Source organism: Cavia porcellus, unplaced genomic scaffold (genome assembly GCF_034190915.1).
Source record: "Cavia porcellus strain 051 isolate PalLab524CR breed Dunkin Hartley unplaced genomic scaffold, mCavPor4.1 scaffold_20, whole genome shotgun sequence".
Classification (NCBI taxonomy): Eukaryota; Metazoa; Chordata; class Mammalia; order Rodentia; family Caviidae; genus Cavia; species Cavia porcellus.
The window spans coordinates 37,153,728-37,175,858 of record NW_026947503.1 but is presented as its reverse complement, the minus strand read 5'-3'; the positions used below and the strand labels follow the sequence as shown (position 1 = coordinate 37,175,858).

Below are 22,131 nucleotides of genomic sequence, written 5' to 3'. Positions count from 1 at the left end.
GTGGGAAATAACTATCATTTTTCTATTCTGTTTCACAGCACCAGGATCGAATCACCTCTTACCTTGGTTAGGAGCATGAAAATCATGTCACTATTGTCCTCACTTAGAAACTTCACCACTTTCTCATACAGCTGTATGAACTCCACAGGTGTAGCGTTGGGAGTGAAGAAAGGAGACAAAAGAGAGCAGAGCCTTCTATTCTTCAGAATGGTCTGGAGCACCTTTTTGCATTCTGATTCAGTACCACTGATAAACACCTTGAAAAAATGAAGGAAAATTTCACCAAATTCTCTGCCTTCACAACCTTTACATAAGCAAACAAGTTTTAAGGAGTACTAAAAATGGTGAAAGTGTTTCATCTAAATGAAAATATGAAACAATCAAGAAATATATAAAATTAACATAGATTAGCCTATCACTTTCAATGTAGGTAACATTTAAAACTCTGTATAATCTATTTGCATAAGCCATGTATAAATAATTATGAGTTTACTATACAATTCTAAAGAGATTAATATTTTAGAGTAATTTTAATTCAGAAATTTGCAATGTGCCTACCAACGGTTACTAAACATTCAACATGGTTCTTACATTATGTTAAGGAAATAAAATTCTAGATTATAGATTTTGTTGAGATGTGGGTTTAATAATGTTAAAAAGTTAACTTTCACACTGTGTATTCAGAATAATTTCCCCTTGTTTTAACTTGGTTCTAAGATTAAAGAGTACTATGATAGAGTAATTCAATAATCCTAGAGTCAAGAAGGCATTGACAAGGCTGACCACACAGAAATAATAAAGTAAAAAACTAATAGGTTTGAATATATTAAAATTTAAACTTCTATAATCAAAAAAATCATAAAATAAAAGTAACATGCTAGAAAAATATATGTACACATTCCAGATTATCAGGTTAACAGTCTGAGAAGCACTTTCACAGCAATCAAAAAGCAAAAAATTCCTACAAAACTGTTTAAAACATAACCAACAGTTCATATAAACATAAATATATGTATGTATATATAAATTGCCAGTAAACATGAAATGATACACAACAATATCTTACAAATAAAGACTTTTGTTTTTGTTTGTTTGAGACAGGGTCTTGCTAAGTACTTTTTTCTTTTTCAATACATGTATTTGTTTGACACAGTAATCATGTCTTTAGAAAGTGGTACTAAAGAAAACAGACCAGCTGGACGTGCTCCCTCACACCAAGTGGATTGGCACAAGTTTAAAGCCAGTCTTGGCTACATAGTAAGATGAGGCCAGCCAGAATTATGCAGCAAGACTCTGTCAAGGAAGAAAGAGAGGGAGAGAAAGACGAAAGAAGGAAGGACAAAGAAAAAGAGAGACAGTGAGATAGAGACAGTGAGAGCGAGAGAAAGGAAGAGGAAAACATGAGAGTGGTTCAAAAAGTTCACAGAAATACACAAGAATGTTTATCTAATTGGTTTTGGAAATTTCCCTGGATGTGGAAATCCAACCTGGATGTGAAACTTTGCTATCTACATTAATACCAGTTGCCTCATTTTGCTGTACCATTACAATTTGGCTTCTTATATTTGGCTTCTTATATAGTTTGAAAAAGACTATACACTGGTGTTCTAAAATATGCCCTTCGCTGCTTGTGTAAATAAAACTGTAGCAATGACACTTCAGATGAAGATAGTGTGATTTTAATTGGGTACTACAACCAAGCTGTAAGCAGTTATTAATAATTTGGAATGTAATCCCAGGACCATATTAAGCAAAAAGCCTACAGTGCTTCCTGTGAAGTAGTAAAGGAGGAGGGCATTTCTATATTCCAGAACTTCTTGGGGTACCAGAATGAGTTTATATGGGTTTTTTTTTTGGTAGTTTTATTTATTCTGAGTCTTTTTAACAAATGTTTATTGCTGTACTTTTTCCAGTGTATCACTGTTTTACTGCCCTTGTAGTACTGGAATATAGTTGGGAAAAAAATTTAAAAAAAAAAAGCCAGGCATGTGTAATTTCAGCACTGAGAAGGCTGAGGCAAGAGGATCATTGTGAATTTGAGACTAGCCCAGGCTACACAATGAGTTCAAGTCCACCACAAACTGCACAGTGAGACCCTGTCTCCAAAAGACAAAAGACAAAAGATAAAACGCACACACAAAAAATTATCTTGGCCTCACTATAAGAAAACAATCTACCTAAATATCCTCCACAAAGATTAATACAAAACAATGCAACTGTGTGGAACATTCTGCACACACTGAAACAACACGATAGATGTATTTATCAACATACCTAAAAGATATATTTAAATAAAATGACAATGCAGGATATATTTAAAGAAAAAAAACATTCATTTCTGTATTTTATCTCTGTACATCTCTAAATAAGCAGGGATAACAGACCATGTTTATACAGGTACATAAATACCCATACGAAAGACAAACTGTAAAACAATGTTAGTAAAACAATTAGTATCTCCAGGTGATTAGGACAATGAGAAGTTTTTCTTCTTTACACTTTTTATAGTATTTGTATTGATTTAATAAGCACATACTAAGTTTATGATCAGAAAAAAGAACTTAGGAAGAAAACTGACTGAAATGCCTGTTCAGCATCATTTGTTTACATCTATCCATCAGTGCTCATTTGATGAAATTCAAGTGAGAGTACATGATTAGTGTTCACGCACTTTTTTATGACACATTTCATAAAGCTGCATGCACAGATACTTTGCCTATGCCCTCGGTAAACGCATCAGCATTTAACTGCACGCAATTCAGGTAAATAAATGGTATCTGAGAATGGTAACTGGGACCCAGCTGTGCAGCTGTGGAGACGTGGCGTGAGCACGGACTATTGTCAGAAGCCATGGGAGGCTGCTGCACCTCCAGCACTTTCAGCTGTACTCGGTAGGGGGCCATTCCTTTTTTAGTTTTAGTTTTAGTTTTTTGAGACAGAGTCTCACTACACTTGGAGTACCACCTGGACAGCTCTCCTTGAACTAAGAGCAATTATCTCCATTTTGGTTAAACTTGGCCTTATTTTCACATATTGATATGGAATACAGCTGTCTAGGCTATTTCCTTTTCCCTTCAATCGGCTTAAACAATGTAAATAGGGCCAGATGAGGCGCTGATGCGTAATCTCTGAAGCTAGGAGACAGCTGGTACCTGTTTCCCCAGCCCATGACACTTAAAACCATGGCTGAACTAGGCAAGATGAAGAGCCATGGCTCCAGGGCTGTCAACTAAGATAAGCCTCCAGACAGGAGGCTCTGACTTCCCAGAGCAGAAAAATTTACATATCAGAATGGAAAATGCTGGATGTTTCCTCAATTGTGTTATGCAGATTAGTCTTTCTGATATCCTTCTCTTTGGTATAGCAGAGGTGCTTTCAGGCCTCCCAGCGAGCCAGGCTCACAGTATTTCCCAAATTCCTTCCATTCTCAATCATCCCTCCTCTAACCACTCCCTTCTTCACAAATTAATAAAATCCAGGTTGAACCTTGGGTTGAGGCCTTTGTTCAGATGAACCTACATCCTGGTCAGGGTTAGGACCCCTTGGCTCCCTACAGCCATAAGACATATAAATATGTCTTAATGTCTTTATTCTTGCTGTGGGTTGCACTGCAAGTGGCAGATTATAATTAACTCGCTAGAATTCCAGTAATTTTTCTATGGGATTATAAATATAAACTTCCTGAATTGTGTTGAGGTCTGGGAAGGACTCACACTTCAGGCTGGCACCAAATTCACTACATAGCCCAGGCTAGCATCAAACTTTCGATCCTTTGGCCTTGACCTCTCAAATGCTGGAATTATAAATATATGCCACCACGCCCAGCCAGTCACTCACTCTTTTAGAAACCAGTTTTCTCATCTTTAAAATATATCAACTGGTCACTGGGAGGATGAAATATAACATATTTAGAAGCACTTTAATATAATAAATAGCTTTGTTATTAACACCAAGAATATATTGCAGAATCTTGATGTCTCTCCAGACTTAACATAGATAATTTAATGTCTCTTAAATAAGAAGCCGTATTCTGTACCAAAAAATCTATTTACATCTTAAGAAGTCAACAATTTAAAGAGGCTCTGACCTAACCTACAACAGAATTCTGAAGTCAGTGCTGACTGTACTTAAGGAAGACATTGTAGACACTTAATTGTATCTAAACAATACTAATACAGAATAACCTTACCTGTCCCAAGATCTCAATGCATGAAGTAAAGAACTGTCTTGTGGGAGGATGGCGCTGCGTTTCATCGCTGACATATTCTACAACAGTAAAGAAAAGACTAATGCCAACTTTCTGAATTCCAGGTGTCGGCTGTAACTTGTAGGCATTCACTAAGGCCCTGTAGGAAAATATAGATACAAGTATCGGTCTACAATGAAAGAACTTGTATTCCCAGGTGTTTCTTTGATGCCTTAGCTTTCTCAGACAGTATCTGTTAACAGTCCTCAAAGCCCTATGCTAATGTCATCTTGGAAATATTTCATGAGATGTGTTCTTCCAACTTTATCCAGTAACTCACTTTCTACAAACAGTAATGATTTTATGCTCCCTCAGGAAAAACAAAAATCAGCTGTAGGACTAATTAACATTCTTATACTTTGTAGAAAAATTAAAAATTTTCACATTTGGTATATAAATCATAATTATTTAACTTTTTATATTTCTTATATAACACATCATTTTAAACACAAGAACACTGACTTCTCTAAAATTTTAAAATCTAAAACATTGGCTTAAGTTGAGGAAAAAATTTTTGTATAACAATAAGGCCTAGAATAAAGATGGCCCTTTTAATTCTCAAGTTTTTTGAGTGCCTTTTCCAGTGACAGAAATATCAACCTATGGATCTTTTATTCTGCTCTTCCACCCCAACCCTCCCAACTCAACCCACAAAAGGACTACCCCATTTCATACATCACCCCAGCTTGTAAACTTTCCTGTTAAGGGCCAGACAGTAAATATTTTATGCTTTGTGGGCCATTAGTCTCTATCACAAATGTCAACCCTATCATAGCAACTTAAAAGCCATACACATTATAAATAATGGACATGGCTGTGTTCTGAAAAAATTTCATTTATAAAGATAGGCAGCAGGCAAAATTTGGCCTAAAATCCAGTTTGCTGATTTTTGCACTAATTATTGTCTGACACAAAAGGGATATATAGCATATATAATTACTATTAATGATAACACAGTAGTATTTTAAATTATAATGTCAAAACTTACGTGATCAAGTTTTCTGCATGCACAGCAGCTTCCACAGTATTAAGTGAAGGTGGCTTAGCAGCTTCTGCTTGCAACTGCTTCACTTCTTTCCGTAAAACATGAAGCTGTTGGCTTACTGCTTCGTTCTTATACATGCCTTCAAACTAACAAAAATTGAGGAAGTCAACAGATTTATTTTCCTTTGCATGTTTCTATTACAGGTATCTTATTGTAAACACACTAGCATATGAAGAAGAGATTATTATACTTAGCATTACAACTTAAAATTCTGTTGAACCTCAGAGGAAAGGAAAAAATTGTCAAAACACCACTGAAGAATCTCAGATTTTCTAATGAGAAGTAGGGAAACAGACTGTTCTCAAAGGGGAAGTGATTAAGGGATGGGATAAGCGGAAAAGGGATGAAGAAAAGGAATTGGGATGTATTATGTACATGTACCAACTCCACACAAAGAATGTAAATATTGTATGTACCCTCTGCAAAAAAAAGGAAAGGGGATCAAGAGACAGGGGAGAAGGGTGGGAAGGGAAAGCGGATGAAGAAAGGAATTAAGATGTGTTTGCATTCCCACAAGGAATGCAAAATTATATATAACACACATGTACCAATAAACAAAAAGATTTTTTTAAAGAATTTCAGGTTTTCCATGAAAAATCCTCCTCCAGTAAAATAGAATTATTGCTTACAAAGATACCAAAATTTATATCAATAAAAACTGATATGATCTTCAATTACCAATGGTTCAAATCTTTCATAGAATAAATTCTAGTTCACGAGGCATGGTGGCTCATGCCTGTAATCCCAGCACTTGGGAGGCTGAGGCAGGAGGATCGTTGCGAGTTCGAGACCAGCCTGGGCTACAAAAGTGAGCTCAAGGCCAGCCTGAACTACATAGTGAGAATCTGTCTCAAAAAGACAAAAAAAAAAAAAAAAAAAAAAAAAAGAATAAATTCTAGTTCACCCTTGTTTTGACTCCTCAAATCCTCAAGAACAGATCCAGTATCTTCCACTGCAAGGCTTTTCTTCAGACATACCAGGCCCCCCCTCCTCTGCAGATCACCCCCACTGCCTCTCCCCAGACCCAGCCCTGTGTGCTCTCAAACCACACATACACAGTTCAATTCAGATACTCAAAAGAGGACAAAACATAAACCATTAATAAAACAGCTGCCATTGTGAAAGAAAAGATACATAATTAGAAAAGACATAAGATAAAATATGGAAAAGTACCTAAATCAATTGCACACTAAAGAAATAGCAACTGGCCAATTCAATGAGTTCGGAAAAGTTAGTGTTTGATAAAACGTCACTGATTCTCATAAAGATACGACACAAAATTTAGCTTTAAAAAAATAAATTTCTTTCAATTTAAAGGACTACACTTTTGAGACTGTCTTTCCTACTTGAGATTAACATACCCTTTCTCTAAATGAAGGTGACTCATATGGTAACTTTTTTGTGTGTGCATTTACTGTCCTTTAGTGAATGTGGACAGACCCACAGGACTCCATAGGCCCACGTTGCAACACTGAGACAAAACCAAGGTGGGAATCCTGTTCCTAACGGGGCTTATGGCTTCGAGTCCTCTTTCTTATGGCTTAGAGTACTGAAAGCAGCACACTTTCAGGAAATGCAAAATTTAGCACCCTAACCCCAACTTCAAAGGCATAGCTGTTACCCAGAATGATCAGTTCAAAGCTATCAACCTACCTGACTACAAAGAGAAGCAGGTTGTGTTTTTCTTTTTACCTTCTTGACTTCAACCTTGTACTCTACGTGAATCACTGCTTTCAGTAACACATGAAAAATTTAAGAAACTCAAATGCCAAGCTTCTGTGGATTCTCACTTCTGTCATCTGGCATAGATCAACATACCCAACAAACAAGGAAGACTGAGACCCATGAATGTTCCTTTGGTATTAGACCACAAGGGCACTATTGCTCTTATGGGCTCCAAAAAGACTGAGGAAAGCATCTCACATTCAGGGCCTCTTAATCACTGAGGATAAAGACAGCTATCAGCAGATAAATGACCTCTGTGTTGGCTGCTGTATACACAAGAATGAGATTAGTTTGGTCCTTTCAGTAAACTGACAAAAATGGGGAATTGCACCCACTGGTGACTGGAAGTCTGACAGTATACTATCAGGGCCTGAAACCCAAAGAGCAAAGATTGCTATGCACTGGACCATCTTAATGCCAGGTTGCTGAGGGCAGCCGTGAGAATGAAATCTCTTTTTCATTTTCTTTCCATTAAACTTTAATCTGAGTAAAACTAGGGGGAAAAAAAAGGAGGAAGGAAGGAAAAGAGGAAGGTAGGGAGAGAGGAAGGGAAAGAAAAAAAGAAAGAAAGAAAGAAAGAAAGAACAAACAGACGGTGTACAGATGGATGGGCCACCAGTGTGACAACTATTTGGGTCAGAGGAACAGAAAGGAGAAGCTTGCGGGCTGATGCCAGGGTTGGGGCTAAAACGTACTGTAAAGATAGACTAGTAAACAAAGGGAGCTGCCCCGGGGGGGTGGGGAAGGAGCCTTTACACAGGAGGGTACCAGGGAGGTGGGACTTTCTTGCAGGCACAGTAGAGAATGCTGAAGGGTGACAAACTGACCATCTTTCCCACACAAATACAAACATGGTTATCTTTTCTAAAATCATAGAACAAATTAAATTCATGAACTGAAGTACCACTGTACTTAATTCATCAACTGATTTGGGGAGGCCCTTATGTTCCTCCTGTCAGTTATTATCTTAAAATTCTATACCAAAAGTTCCTGAAGTGCAATCGTCCTGTTTTGCTTACACACAACTCCAGAATGGCACAACTCTGAAAATACACTGAAGACACCTGTTTTTTATGATCATGATGATTTCTTCTATAAAACTTACCAGTACTTTATTACAAGTCTTTACCCTCCCACCACTGTTGAAAGTTTTCTCACTAAACTGAGGTAAAAGAGACTGAACGATTCCCAATTCATAATGACAAAAAGCTGGAGACCAAAGAACAAAGTAGTACGGCAGAAGCTCCTTCACTTAAGTCATTTTAAGGAGACAAAACCAGAAGTTGGATAAACTATGTCCTTCAGCAAGTTTTTACAATAATGGGAGGCCCTTAATGGGTCTTTTCCACCTTTCACTTCTAACAAAGGACAAATTTTTCACATGATAATGAATCAATTCTGGGTCTAGCAAGCAGGCCCCACAATACCAAAACAGCAAAAGAAACCCAATCATAAATCATTCCATTTCCTTAGGGAATGTCACTGAATTATTAAAGGTTTTTCTTAGGAATGGAGATTACAGAAGAAGCATGTCTCATTTCTCATAAGACATATTCAATTTTTGTACATTCCAATGAGTTAAGTGTAGTTCAAAGACTTGTAGACAGCTGGAAATTTCCAGATATTTCCTTTTCAGAAAAATTCTGTTGAACAGAACAATGTAATGTAAAATCTTTATAAATGAGTCATTAAAATTAGATTTAATATCTAAACTCATGTCCCATAAAGCTCATTTTTAAAAGTTGGTCCAATACAAAGTGTCCAGTTAAGATCATGGATTCTTTAACCATACACACTCAGAGAGAAACTAGTACACCTGTTCATTTAAATAAGGTTTGACTGTCGTGATTATTTCACTCAGAATAGCACTGCTAATCTTGAAATAGTAGGGCTAAAGCATTAAAAAATAAAATGGCCTGGCAAAAGCACACATCTGAAATGTAGATGAATGTAGTGTGCACTGTAACTAAATCACTTAGCTGTGTGGCTGGTAAGTCTCTCGGCATTTGAACCTATTTCTCTCAACTCATTCTAACCTTGTGAAGATTAACAGAGACAAAGTAAACAAAACACCACACAATACCTATGATATGAGAATCCCTACACAAGTAACAAGAAGAACTACAAATAGGACCTCGAACGCCAGTGCTATTCTACAGTGTGATCACCCTTACCACCTTCCAAGATCAAGAGTCTAGGGATATGTGTCTTCTAGTAAAAAAAGCCAGGTGGGCTGTGTGCAGTACACAAGGTATGATTTGTACAAAAGCAGTAAGCTGTTTAAAAGGGCCAAAGAGTAAGCACAACTGAAAACAACCATTACTTCTAGTAGGAAAAAGTTCCCAACTTCTATTATGTCTTTCATAGCCAAATAGTATCTACAAAATACTCAAAAACTACATTAGATCAAGGAATTTAACCACTGAATACATAAATCTATAGTGTTTATTCGTTTAAAAACATCTACTCCGTGGCACTTACATGTGAGGCACTGATGATATAAACAAGAGTAACACAAGGTCCGTGACCTCATGTAATTCAAATCATAGTAACAGCCATAGAACTAATTATAATACAAATTGTGAGGACTCTAATGAGCAGTGTGCCAGTGGCTTTCACTGAGTCATTCACAAGAACATGCTACATGCCAGGAGCCACACTAGATGATAGAACTACACAAATGATTAAGAACAGAAACATGTACTCTGCCAGGGAAAAAAGAGCAAACAACTACAGCAGCAGAGGCACGAGCTGCAATGAGAGAAGGAATCATCTCAATTCAGACTTGGTCAGATTGATCCCTAAATATTTTTTTTTAAGTTATCATGAAGAGAACAGCTCTCCTTACTTCTTTTCAGTTAGTCCATTAGTAGTACAGTATACAGAAAAGCTATTGACTATTTATATGAATTTATATCCTGCTACTTTGTGGAATGCATTTATCAGCTCTGATGTTTTAGTAGTCTTTTGAATCTTCAAAGTATAGAAAATATTCTCTGCTAACAAGGATGATTTGACTTCTTCCTTTTCTATGTGTAACCCTTTTCTTTCCCTTGCCTAACTACTTCAGGTAAAATTTCAAGAACTGAGTAGGAGTGAGTAGACATTTTGCTTTGTTCCTAGTGTCTTTACATTTTTAGTTTTCCTAGCCAATCTGCATCACCAAGCAAAATATTTGCTGCAGTAGATACTATGGTTGACATTAAACTCTTAGGGCCATTAGTGAGGGTTCTCAAGCTTCTGGATCTTCCTACATTGAACTGACAGGACACTAGCCAAATTAATATGGTCAACAAAAAATTAAGAACTACTTTAAGAAAATCTGAGTATTTCTAATGAGGTGACGACTACAAAAAAAAAACCTGACTGTTCAAATTATTTAGACTTCTATGGAACTTTCTTCCTCTGTGTGTTCTTTCTATATTTCCTCTTTTTTGCAAACAACATTAACAACTACCAATTTTTCTTTTGAGATAAGGAAAGCATTTTAGAGTGCCTGCAAAAAGATTTAAGCTATATTCATGTCAATCTTTTTTATCACAGTCTTTCTGACTTCTTCCCAATCAAAATAACTTTGAAAGTATTTTAGAAAAAGGTATTTTAAAATTATATGTCTTGGTACATTTTAGGTATAATGATCACATTCATCATAGGGAATGTCCCTAACCTGCACGCGGTACATCTCAATTCTTTTCTTTTCCTTTCCCTTACCCTCTCTTCAACCCCTCTTCCCTTCTATACTTACAAAAGCTTTGAGAAAAAGATTTATCTTTTTGAGAATTAACAGCAAATATTTATGAAACAGCCAGACGTAGTAGCATATGCTTGTAACGTGGGATGCTGAGCAGGAAAACTACCATGAGTTCAAGGCCAGCCTGAACTACATAGCAAGACCCTGTCTCAAAAATATAAACAAAGCACGGACAGAGAGAAGCAGCCAATCCAGCCCTCATGTGCACTCTGGCTGTCAAGTGCGAGCTAGGAGAACCAGTCAGGTGTACCTTGGAAAAGCCTGTCCTGTACCCTACTGCCTCCTGGAGAACCTGGTTAGGAGAAACTCAGGTGCCTAACCCGTCCCCCTACACTGTGGGCAGGTAGCCAATGTGGGAAGCACGGTGGGACCCCACAACCCACTCCTCTGGAGAAACTCAGGAAATGTCAAGACAAAGGAGCAAAAGGTGACCTCTGACCTCTGGCCAAAACAGAACAAGTCCAGGAGACATGGACATGAAAGAAAGCAGAAGTTGCACACTTGAAATTTCTGGGATGATGGCAACTAAAGAAACTACTTCATGAGGCTGTAAAAGAAATCAGATGAGAAAAGTATCACAAGTAAAAGAAGAAAAGACAAACATAGTGAAAGAGTTGCTGAGTGTATTCTAAAGAAGACATAGAAAAAAAAAAAAGAAGGATAGGAGGGAAACCTTGAAAGAACAATATACGGAAGAACTGGAATGCATGAAACGGACTCAAAGAAATACCCAGGAAATTAAAAACTCCACTAAAAGCTGGCAAAACTGCTTGAAAGAAATTGAAGACAGACTTTCAGACTTTAAAGACAAGACTGTAGATAGCAACTGTGAAAGGAATGATCTCCTAAAAATAACCAGGAATCAGGAAACAATTAAACAGCTGCAGGGCCACATGAAGAAAATAATTTAAGAATGATAGGTGTCAGCATAAAAGCAGGCGTCTACATAAATGACACAGAGACTATTTACAGAAGTAATAGCAGAGAACTTCCCAAGCATGGGAAAAGGACCTGACATACAGTTAAGTGAGGCATATAGAACTCCAGCTAGCCATAACCAAAATAAATCTACACCCAGACATATAATAATCAAGATCCCAGAAATTCAGCACAAGAACAGATTAAGGGCTGTTAGAGAAAAAAAAAAATCACATATAAAAGAGAACCCATCAGAATCACAACAGACTTCTCAACACAACCATTAAGTTAAGAAGAACCTGGAGTGAAATATTTCAAGTCCTGAAAGAAAACAACTTCTAGCCCACACTGATGTACCCTAAAAAACTACATCTCAAAATTGACGGAGAAATAAGATACTTCCATGTCAAACAAAACTAAAGGAATTCATTACTACCAAACCAACTTTACAAAGAATACTAAAGGATATTCTAGAGAGAGATAAAAATGACCACAGTCCCAGAAACAGCAGCAAAGTGGGATCACCGCAGGGAAGACAACTAACTGGAGGGGAAAGCTGGGAGCCAACAGCAGGAAAAAAGCAGAGCAGAGATGAACAATTGTTGGCCATAACCATTAATGTAGCCATTAATGTAGATGGCCTCAATTCATCAATAAAAAGAAACACAGGCATGGTGGATCAAGAAATAATATCCAGAGGCTGGGGATGTAGCTCAGCAGCATAAGCACCTGCCTTGCAAGCGCAAGGTCATGAGTTCAATCCCCAGTACCAATAAAAATTAATTAATTAACTTTTAAAAAAGAAACAATATCCATCAACATACAGTATAAAAAAACAAATTAACTAAAATTTTTGACAGGCAAAAGAGAAAATACAATGTTCTATGTGACATGGAACCAGAAAAAAGCAAGGATAGCTTGCCCATTAACCACAGAACAGGTAAGAAAGATATGGCATTTTTATAAAATGGAAAGCTACTCAGCTATCAAGAAGGATAATCACAAGGCTCTGACAGGTAAAATGGATGCAACTTGACATTATGCTCTTGGGTGAAATAGTTTGGACTTACAGAAGTGAACATCACATTATCCCCCTACCATAAAAAATTAAAAAGTTAGTGGGATCTGAAATGATAGATGTTGTGAAAATGAGGGGGAGGAAACATCTGAAAAGGGAACGTGGTAACCACTGTTACTTCCCTATTATTTTGTTTTAAAGTCCTGTATCGTTTTCATCATTTTTTTGATTGGTCTTATTGCTTTGTTTGGTTTATTATATTTGATGACATAGGTAGCTACTTTGAAGCTAACAAGAGGCATTATGGTAGCCATTGTTCATTCTCTATTGTCTTGTTTTGAAATCCTGTATCACTTTCACTGCTTTGTTTTGATTGGTTTTCTTCTGTTTTACTTGGTTTGATTTTAATATATGTGATTGTATGGACAGCTATACTGAAGACAACAAGAGGCATTATGGACACCATTATTGATTTTCTATTATCCTATTATCTTGTTTTGAAGTCCCGTATCACTTTCACTGTTTTATTTTGATTGGCTTTACTCTGTTTTGTTTTGTTTGGATTTATTCTCTCAAAAACAAAAAATAAAACAAAACAAAAAATTATGAAAGAAAAAAAGGAACAAAAGCAATTTCAATTCAAAGGTATGTAGTATATAATACTATGGTCCCTTTTTCTGTCAAAGAAGAGATCATTGATAATCTTGGGATCAAAGCAGCTTGGTCTATTAGTGGTATTTTCCACTGTAAGACCCTAAGAGTTAACAGGTCAAACCCAAAATCCCAGTCTTTGTCTGGGGAAGCAAATATTTACAACTTCTTACAGGCAAGTTATCAGTCAAAATCAGTTTTATCTCACTAGTCATTTGTAAAATGCATTTTAGGAGAATTCCATTCTCTGCAGAGAGTTGACAAACTGGCAAAAATACACAGTTTTAAAACATGGAAAATTGTGGTAGGAGTGTAGACTGGCACAACCACTGTGGAAATCAGTGTGGAAGTTACACAAAAAGCTAAAATTAGAGGTTCCATTTGACCCAGCTACCCTACTTCTGGGCATTTTCCCAGAAGAACTGAAAACATCACATCACAGTGATATATGTGCACCCATGTTTACAGCAGCATAATTTGTAATAGCCAAATCTTGGAAACAACCCAAATGCCTACCAACTGAAGAATGGATAAAAAAAGTAATACTTTTATATAATGGAGTACTACTCAGCTATAAAGAAAAATCATACCGAGGCTTTTATAGGTGAATGGATGCAACTTGAGACCATACTCATAAGTGAGATACATCAAACTCACAGGTGCAAATACCATATTGTCTCCCTAGTGTAAGAAACTAAAAGAGCAAATAAAATCCAAAATCTATAACAAATATTGTATAAGGGTAAGAAATTGCTTGAAGGGGAAAAGTAACTAGGGTAGGGGAAAGGAGGAAAGAAGGAAGGGAAATGGAAAAAGATATATATTTGTATATATACATAAGATAGTTAAGATGACTATACTACTAATTCTATAAGAACAGTTAATACTCATGATTAGATCAATTTTGCATGTCTATATCTGGTAATCTAAGCAACTCTTTTGAAGAAAACAATATGCAATATTACAATCATTGTTAATTCCTATCATCTTGTTTTGAAAGCCTGTATTTTTATGTTTGGGTTTATTGTCTCTTTTGCTTTTTTCTTTTCTGTGTTTTCTCTTTTAATTAAAAATAAGTACAAAGTCAATAATTATAAAATAAATAAACATAATAAAATAGTGTAACAGCACAGATTGGTAATAAGACATCCTCCTCCTAACATAACCAGATACACTTTCAGCTTTCCTTCAAACTCAAACTCCTCCATAAGTTAACAAACTTTAATTCCAGTCGTATGTTAGCAAGTGATCTTCATTTTTTTTTTTTTAACAGGATGTCACTGTGCAGTGCAGGCTGTTTTTGAACTCACTATGTAGCTCAGGCTGGTCTCAAATTCCTGCCTCAGCCTTCTGCATATTGGTGTGTGCCACCACACCTGTCTATGATCTTAAATATATCTACCCTTGGTCTTATGAAAAATACATGGGCAGAAAACGAACTCTGTAAAGCACCTGGCCAAAGATAATTCAATGTTTGGAGTCCCATGTATTTACAAAAAAATATTAGAAAATAAGTTGGACTCATCTTCACTTCCAGGTCAAATTTCTTAAATTTAGATGTATAACACTATGATTAGAAAGTCAGAAATAAGTTTCAAAGGTAATGAAAATACAATAAGTACAAAAGGTTACCAGGGAAAGCTGAACAAAAGTCTCCCAAAGAACATGATAAAAACAAACTAGGGCAATTAAATTATGGGTTTGAAAAAAAAGGGGGGGGAATTTTCTAAAAGATAATCAAGGTTGAGCAGAATAGTGTCAATTTCCAAAAGTTTACAAAAAGAGCTATCTTCATGCAAATATAGTCAGGTAGCAGTCAGTGTTTCTTCTCCAAATGTTTCTTTCTTTCCTATCTTAAGACAATCAAATTCACTTGCAGAAGGGTAAAGTGTGGGTAAGGAAAGAGCATAGGCTCTGGACCCAGAATGCCTGGACTACCTGGCTTTGCCACTTTGCTGCCAGTGAGCCTCTATTTCCTCATCTGGAAAATAAAGACAATAATACCCACCACACAGGGTGGATATGAGGCTAAAATAAATTATACAAAGTGTTTATATAAGCAAGGCTTGGTGCAAAGATGTATTGTGGCATGCTAGCTCAAGCTCAGCTTCCATTCTGAAGACCTTATGATATCACACATCCAACATTTGCCCATGTGTCCAGTGCAATAAAGTGACCGAAGTAGTTGAATTTTTAGTCATACTGTTACTTACTATTGGTAAGCTCTACCCAATTGATCTGCCTCCCACACAGAGCTTCCAGGGGTCTGCAGCAGCAGTCCAAGTACCCAATGGTTGTTTGTACCCATCTTTCCAGTGTAAACCCTCACTGCCACCTCTGAAAAAACTTAAACTATTGGTATAGCTCCTGACTTCTAGCTAACATCTCAGTGATTCCACTCCTCCACTGCTTCTAACTGAATCAGTATAAGTCCCTCTAAGAACCTTCTCAATGACTCTGCTTTGAATTCCAATTTGAATACTGCCTCCTGTTGGGACTCATCTGAAACTTAAGAACACCTGTAATTAGGTCTGGGTGTGGTTTCACATCTCCTAAAACTATAAAATGTTTTTGAGACACAGATTAACTATTTCTCAATGACATGCCAATAGTGGGAACTCAATTAAAATTCGCTTCATTATGAAGAATTTAAATAATTTTACCTGAACTGTTACAACTGCTGCTCCTTGGCATTTCTTACCCCCGCTGCCTCTACACTCCAAATGTAATGTTATCTGCTCTTCTCGGTTAACATACTTTTTGGGCATTGTGTCCAACAGTTCACTATCCAAGGCAACTTGCTGACATTCCCGAAGAGCTGCAGTTCTGGAAAACATCCCAGAAAGTAGATTAAAGCTTCAAGAAAGGTTAAATGAAAAGTAATAGGCTCTCAGTTACCCCCACCCAACGTTACAACACAGTATACCACAGTAATAAGAGACCAAAGGTACACAGATGTGCCAAGATTTAGCCAAGTCCTGTCTCCTGACAGACAGAATAACCCAGGAGTTAAGAAACAAAGAAAAAGCCTTATGAAAAAGTGGTACAACTTTTTAACAAAAAACAAAGTTTCACTTAGAATGTTATATGAACAGGACTTTTTAATGGACCCTGAAATATATAACAAGTTAGAATTCTGGCCAAATTTAATTACTCTGAAAAAGTGTCTTACATGTCAGTTACTTTTTAGATATCAGCATTTCAAACTGAAATTATCAAGACAGTTAAATGTGAATGGCACAGCACATGTACAAGGTCCTGGATTCGCCACAGCACTTTACCAAGCAGAAGAAAAAGAAAAGGTTAAATGTATACATGACATATACTATTTTAATTGTATCTTTGTTATGATGTTAATGAGCAGATGCTCTTCTGTGCAGACAACATATATCTCATAAATGCCTAGACCAAACTCAACCAAGAAAATAAACCATCAATAAAACACCATTTATGGGCTGGGGAGTTGGCTCATTGGTAGAGTTACTGCCTTGCATGCACAAGGCCCTGGGTTCAACTCCCAGCACACACACACACAAAAAAAACCCCCATTGATTTACAAGGGATTTGTAAAGCTCAATGTTAGAACAGTCGCCCAGCACATGTGAAGTCCTAGGTTCAATCCCAATAACACACACATACATACATATATACATACATAAATAAATTGCTCATTTATGTTAATGAAACAGATATTTCCTCATGCACTCCTCATAAGACTGCAAGCTAGAATCAAATCCTTAAACAGTTGATTATTCTGTATCTATCATGTAAACTAAAAACACTAAATGTTCCACATTTTGACCAAATATCTATGTTAATTTTTGTAAGAATATAGTTAAGAGAGCAAAGCAGCCAGGTATGGTTGTTCACATCTGTAATCCCAGCACTCTGGGAGGCTAAGGAAGAATTTCTGATCACAAGTTGGAGCCCAGTGTGGGCAACTTAGTGGGACTCTGCCTCAAAATAAAAATAAAACGGGCTAAGAGCTATAGTTCAGTGCAAAGGTCCTAGCTTCAACCCCAGTACTGGAAGAAAAGAGGAGGAAAAAAAAAAAAAACAATGGGGAAAGTACAAATAAGTACCAAAAAATAAATCTCATTTCACCCCCACCCAACACCATCTTTCCAGTACCAGAAGCTCTCCTCAAGAAGAATAAGGAAGTCTCAGCCAGCACTGCTGACATCCTAATGCCCCCAAAAGCAACATGCAAAACTGGCAGCCCATGACAGTACCACTAATTTCCATGTGAGATTAAAAGACTAAATCACATGTCTGTTCATTGAGTGAATCACCTGTGGCAGTCTGGCCAAATTAACCTAAATTAAGAATGCTGATGGGAAGCCAATCAGACATTAAATCATCCAGGCTACCGGAAAAAAGCACTAAGCACAATTTCTGAGGTCTCACAGTCTTACCGGGCCTGCTGCTGCAGGACATTCAAGTCTGCGCACACCAGCTGGGTGGTGTCTCTCTGACTCAGGAGCACCTCTGAGGAAATCACCGGCACAGGAGGCCTCATGGGGTTCAGAAGAAGGGGAGGACGAGGAACCTCATGCTTTCTCAGGTTACTTAAAACTCTTTCTTTAGCTGAAAGAAAATTAAGTTATACTTATTCAGTAATAAGTACTAACATATAAAAATGAATGCAAACCCTTGATACATTAATGTCACAAAGATGCTGGAGATCCCCAGATAGTTTCTTAAACCACAGAAGCCTAAATAAACAAAAATCATTAATTTTGATTCTTGTGAGTTTTAAGGGAATACTTACATACAGACTTTATAATATTCTACTACGAGCTCAGGAGTACATAGCACAATTCTAGTTGCTAAGCAGCAAAAGTTCATAACCATGGAACTCTGTACTAGATCACAGGGTCTCAGAATGATTCATCGAATTTAAATGTTTCACATTTCTGTATCTTCTACAGAACTATATAAATACTAGGTGTCATCTCCTCTCTCCTTACACACTACGTGTGTATCAACAGCAGATGGAAGCTGAAGAACGTGAAGAAAAATGCTTCTGCATGCCTAATTCTTTTCAATAGTGAGACAAGAGAGGAAGGGAGAGGTCAAGGAAACTTTAAGTCAATAAGTCAAGTAAACAAGGGACCAGTGTGAATTTCCAATTTCATTCCAGATGTAACATTCAATTTTCTATTCTTGAGAAAAATCAAAGAAAATTTAATACCCATGACTTTGCTTGGCATAAGAAGACTTGTACTATCTGTACCCCAACAGATGGAAATAAACATTCCAAAAAGGTCAAGTTCAGCATTGTCTCTTATAGTGAGTGTTTTTCCACTAGAATCACCACTCTGCACAGATGTGGCAAAACTGGACATTCATTCATCACTGGATAAGACTTGTGACTACATTAAAATTTCTTTCAAGCAACAGTATAAGTCATGACTTTAAAGGAAAACTGGGGACTCTTTCAAACCCCAGTATCTCACCATGAAAGAAAACACTTTAAATATAAACTAAAAGAGAAAAAAGTTTGTATTTAACTGTAATCACCACTCCAAACCACAAATGACAAAAATTTAGTTTACGAAAAAAAAACTTCTAGCACTCAGGAGGTAGCAGGATCATTGCAAGTTCAAGACCAGTCTGGGTTACAAAGTGAGCTCAAGACCACCCTGAACTGACTGCAGAAGTGAGACCCATCTCAAAAAGACCAAAAAAAAAAAAAAAAAAAAAACCAGAGAGAGAGAAGAAAAACAACTTGATGTCACAAGAGTGTTGGTCAAATTTTTCTATAATCACAACCACAAGCCCAAACGTTTGACATCATTAACATTTAACCTATTCTTGAGAAAAAACTGAAACTTATTTACAAATCTAGCCTTTCATTTCATTCATTTCATTTGGGATTTCAACCTGTATTGATGGCCAGACATAAGAGATGGGATACTCAGTGATGAATGGCAGGGTCTCTGGTGCCACATTCTAGCACTATGGCTCATATGGGCCACGTGCTTAACTGCCTAATACATTGCGTTCCTTCTGCTTGATGGGAGTAACTTTGCCAGGTTAATAAATTAACTTACAGTGCTAGGACAGTGATCAGAACATACTAAGGGCTTCATAAACTACTAGCTTACCTCCAAGAGAAAAAATCTTTTAGAACAGTATTCAGAGCAATGTGAAAGCACTACAGATACACTGGCATGAACAGAAAGCACGAACAGTTCCAGATCTGTGTGGCTGCACAGCCCTCCTTCTCACTTAAACTTTCAGAAGTAGAAAATGACATTCTATATAGTTACATGAAAGGCAGTTTTTACACTTAAGAGTATATTTCTTCCTATATTTACTTTTTTAAACAATAAGCACCAACAGCTATTATAATTAAAAAATTATTTCAGGAAAAATAAAAAAGAGGCACGCTTAAGAAAAACAACTGGAACCTCAGATAACACTCTGTTCAGCACTTTCATTCTGCACATGAATGAACTCAAGCCCAAACTGAGTCTTCTTTTTCTGTCTTCACACAACCAACAGGTTGCCTGGGGCAGAACTAGAATAAGAAAGTTGGTTCTCAGAACCAACTTTGGTGCTATGTTACACTATTGTAGTACTGTGGGCAACAATTGTAAAAAAATTTTTATTACATGTTCTACATCTACAAAATATACTCAGTAAATTAGCTTGGCTTAGTGATGCACACCTGTAATCTCAGTATGCTGCGGGGCTGAGATAGAAAGATCATAAATTCAAATCCAGTGTGGGCAACTTGGCAAGGACCTGTCTCAGAATAAAACATTTTTAAAAGGGTTGGGGATATAGCTAAATATAAAGGTTCAATCTCTTATACCACCAATTAACATTTTCTATCACTTTTTGTTGTGAAGCATTTCAGTGACTTTGTAGGTTAGTCTTTTATGGCCTGTTACAGAGAACTAATTGATAATTTATAATACTGCCTTTCTAGAAAAACACACTAAGAAATAGGCAACTTTGAAACTTCAGGAATATGCTCCAATTATACAGTAAGGATTCTAGAAAGAGTGAAAAATGTTTGTAAAAGAAAAACACAGACTTCTGAATGTTAAAAATGCATACCTAAAATAAACATTAAAGTTGCACTTAATACAGTTTTACAAGTAAACTGAAATGCCTTTTGAAAGCATTATGAAAGAATGAACTGTGAGTATTCCAGCCTCCTTTTCAGATAGGAATAGCCCTATGTCTCTCTTTGGGACAATGAGGTATAATTGAAAAGTCTGAGAGCAGCTTCTTGAAAGAGTTCTTTTAGAGAAACATCCCTTTCTGCTGATTGGAATGTGAATGTGAAGGGGATAACTTACACTTAAGCAGCCACCATGAACTTAGAGCAGATGCTACTTTGAGATCAGGGCAGCAAAACAGGAGGATCAGGAGTCCTTAAAGTCCTGCAGGGTCATGAAGCTACCCTTCTGCTCTGAATGTGCTGTCTCCAAACTTCTTTTATGTGAGATCTTTGTCTTGTTTAAGCCAATACAGTTTTAGATGCTCACAGCCTAACCAGGCCTAAGCGGCAAACAAGTTAACAATGAACATCTAAAAAGCAATTCTCACTGTAAGGATAAAGTGCAAGTCTTAACTTCAATGGCTCTCACTGATTGATTAACTAATTTATTCATTCATTCAAAGGGACTAATGTTCACATGACTCACCCAACCATGGATCAGTGAAGTCCAGCTGCGTTAACAAGCTGCAGGGTGTGGCATGGGACTCAAGCTTGACTTGTGTCCAAAGACCAATAGTTTCCTGAAACTCATAATATATGCGTTCCATGTTCAAGTACTCCATCCACAGATCCTATAATGGAACCATAGTACTTAAACTGACAGATAAATCATACATTCACTTAGACTGCTATATATGTAACTATAAAGTAAACCAGTAAGTTTCACTCCAAGTTCTCCCACGTGAGGATGGTTATATTTGAAATGGCCACCAACAATGTTAGCAGTTGTAAAAACTTTTGATTATGTACAATGATTAAAAGATACTTATAATAGCCTCACACATGCATATTTATAAACTGTATATATATATACTATTGAGCTAGTCAATTATGTGCCTATATGACATCAACAAAAAAATGCAATACTTTGAAGACAAAGATTGAAAAATATAGTAAAATAAATAAATACATTGGAGATAATTAAATCCACATTAGATCAAGCTTCTAAAGGTAAGTACCAATTTACAGAAAAAACAGGGGATAGAAAAACATGTTAAGTTATACCACAAAGATACAATCAGCAAAACCTAGCTTGCAGAGAAACTTGGGACAAACCACCCCCTTTCTTTAAAAGGGAAAAAAAGGTATACAGCAAAGACCTACAGATTAAATAGGTAAGAACCAATAACCAATGACAAAATGTGGGTCCTTCAAACCGTAAAAATATGTAAAAACAAAACTTTTATGACATTTTGGAAACAACTAGAAATTTGAACAGATGAGATATTCGATCCTAAAAATTACTGTTAATATTTGTAACCTTATCTTTTAAAACTTTATACATTAAATGAGCTCTAGATTCAGATCCAAGATAACATGGTAGGGAGCACATGAGCTCCAGAAGAAGTGAGTCACATGGCACACAAGAGGAAAGAGAAGGACATGCGCATTCTATTTGTTTATTTTTCCACTTGATGGAATTTATTCACAGTAAAAGATATAGTAAATAGTAAATAAGACAATCCTTTACTCATCATAAAAAATACAGTAAATAGAAAATAAAATGAGTACAGAAACAATCTAATATTCTCTTCCCACA

At 36.6% G+C, this 22,131-nt stretch overlaps 1 protein-coding gene across 3 annotated transcripts in view; it reads right to left on the bottom strand.

The window, feature by feature from the left end:
* Epg5 (ectopic P-granules 5 autophagy tethering factor) overlaps positions 1–22,131 on the bottom strand; it is a 118,889-nt gene that overhangs the window by 24,906 nt on the left and 71,852 nt on the right. For all 3 annotated transcript variants that reach the window (XM_003473996.5, XM_013157170.3, XM_013157171.3), the window contains exons 25-30: positions 21,019–21,163; positions 17,770–17,941; positions 16,018–16,180; positions 5,235–5,377; positions 4,190–4,346; positions 63–257 (exon numbers count right to left, since the gene is read on the bottom strand). In XM_003473996.5, the coding sequence (XP_003474044.1) occupies positions 63–257; positions 4,190–4,346; positions 5,235–5,377; positions 16,018–16,180; positions 17,770–17,941; positions 21,019–21,163 (975 nt within the window). The remainder of the gene's footprint in view (positions 1–62; positions 258–4,189; positions 4,347–5,234; positions 5,378–16,017; positions 16,181–17,769; positions 17,942–21,018; positions 21,164–22,131) is intronic.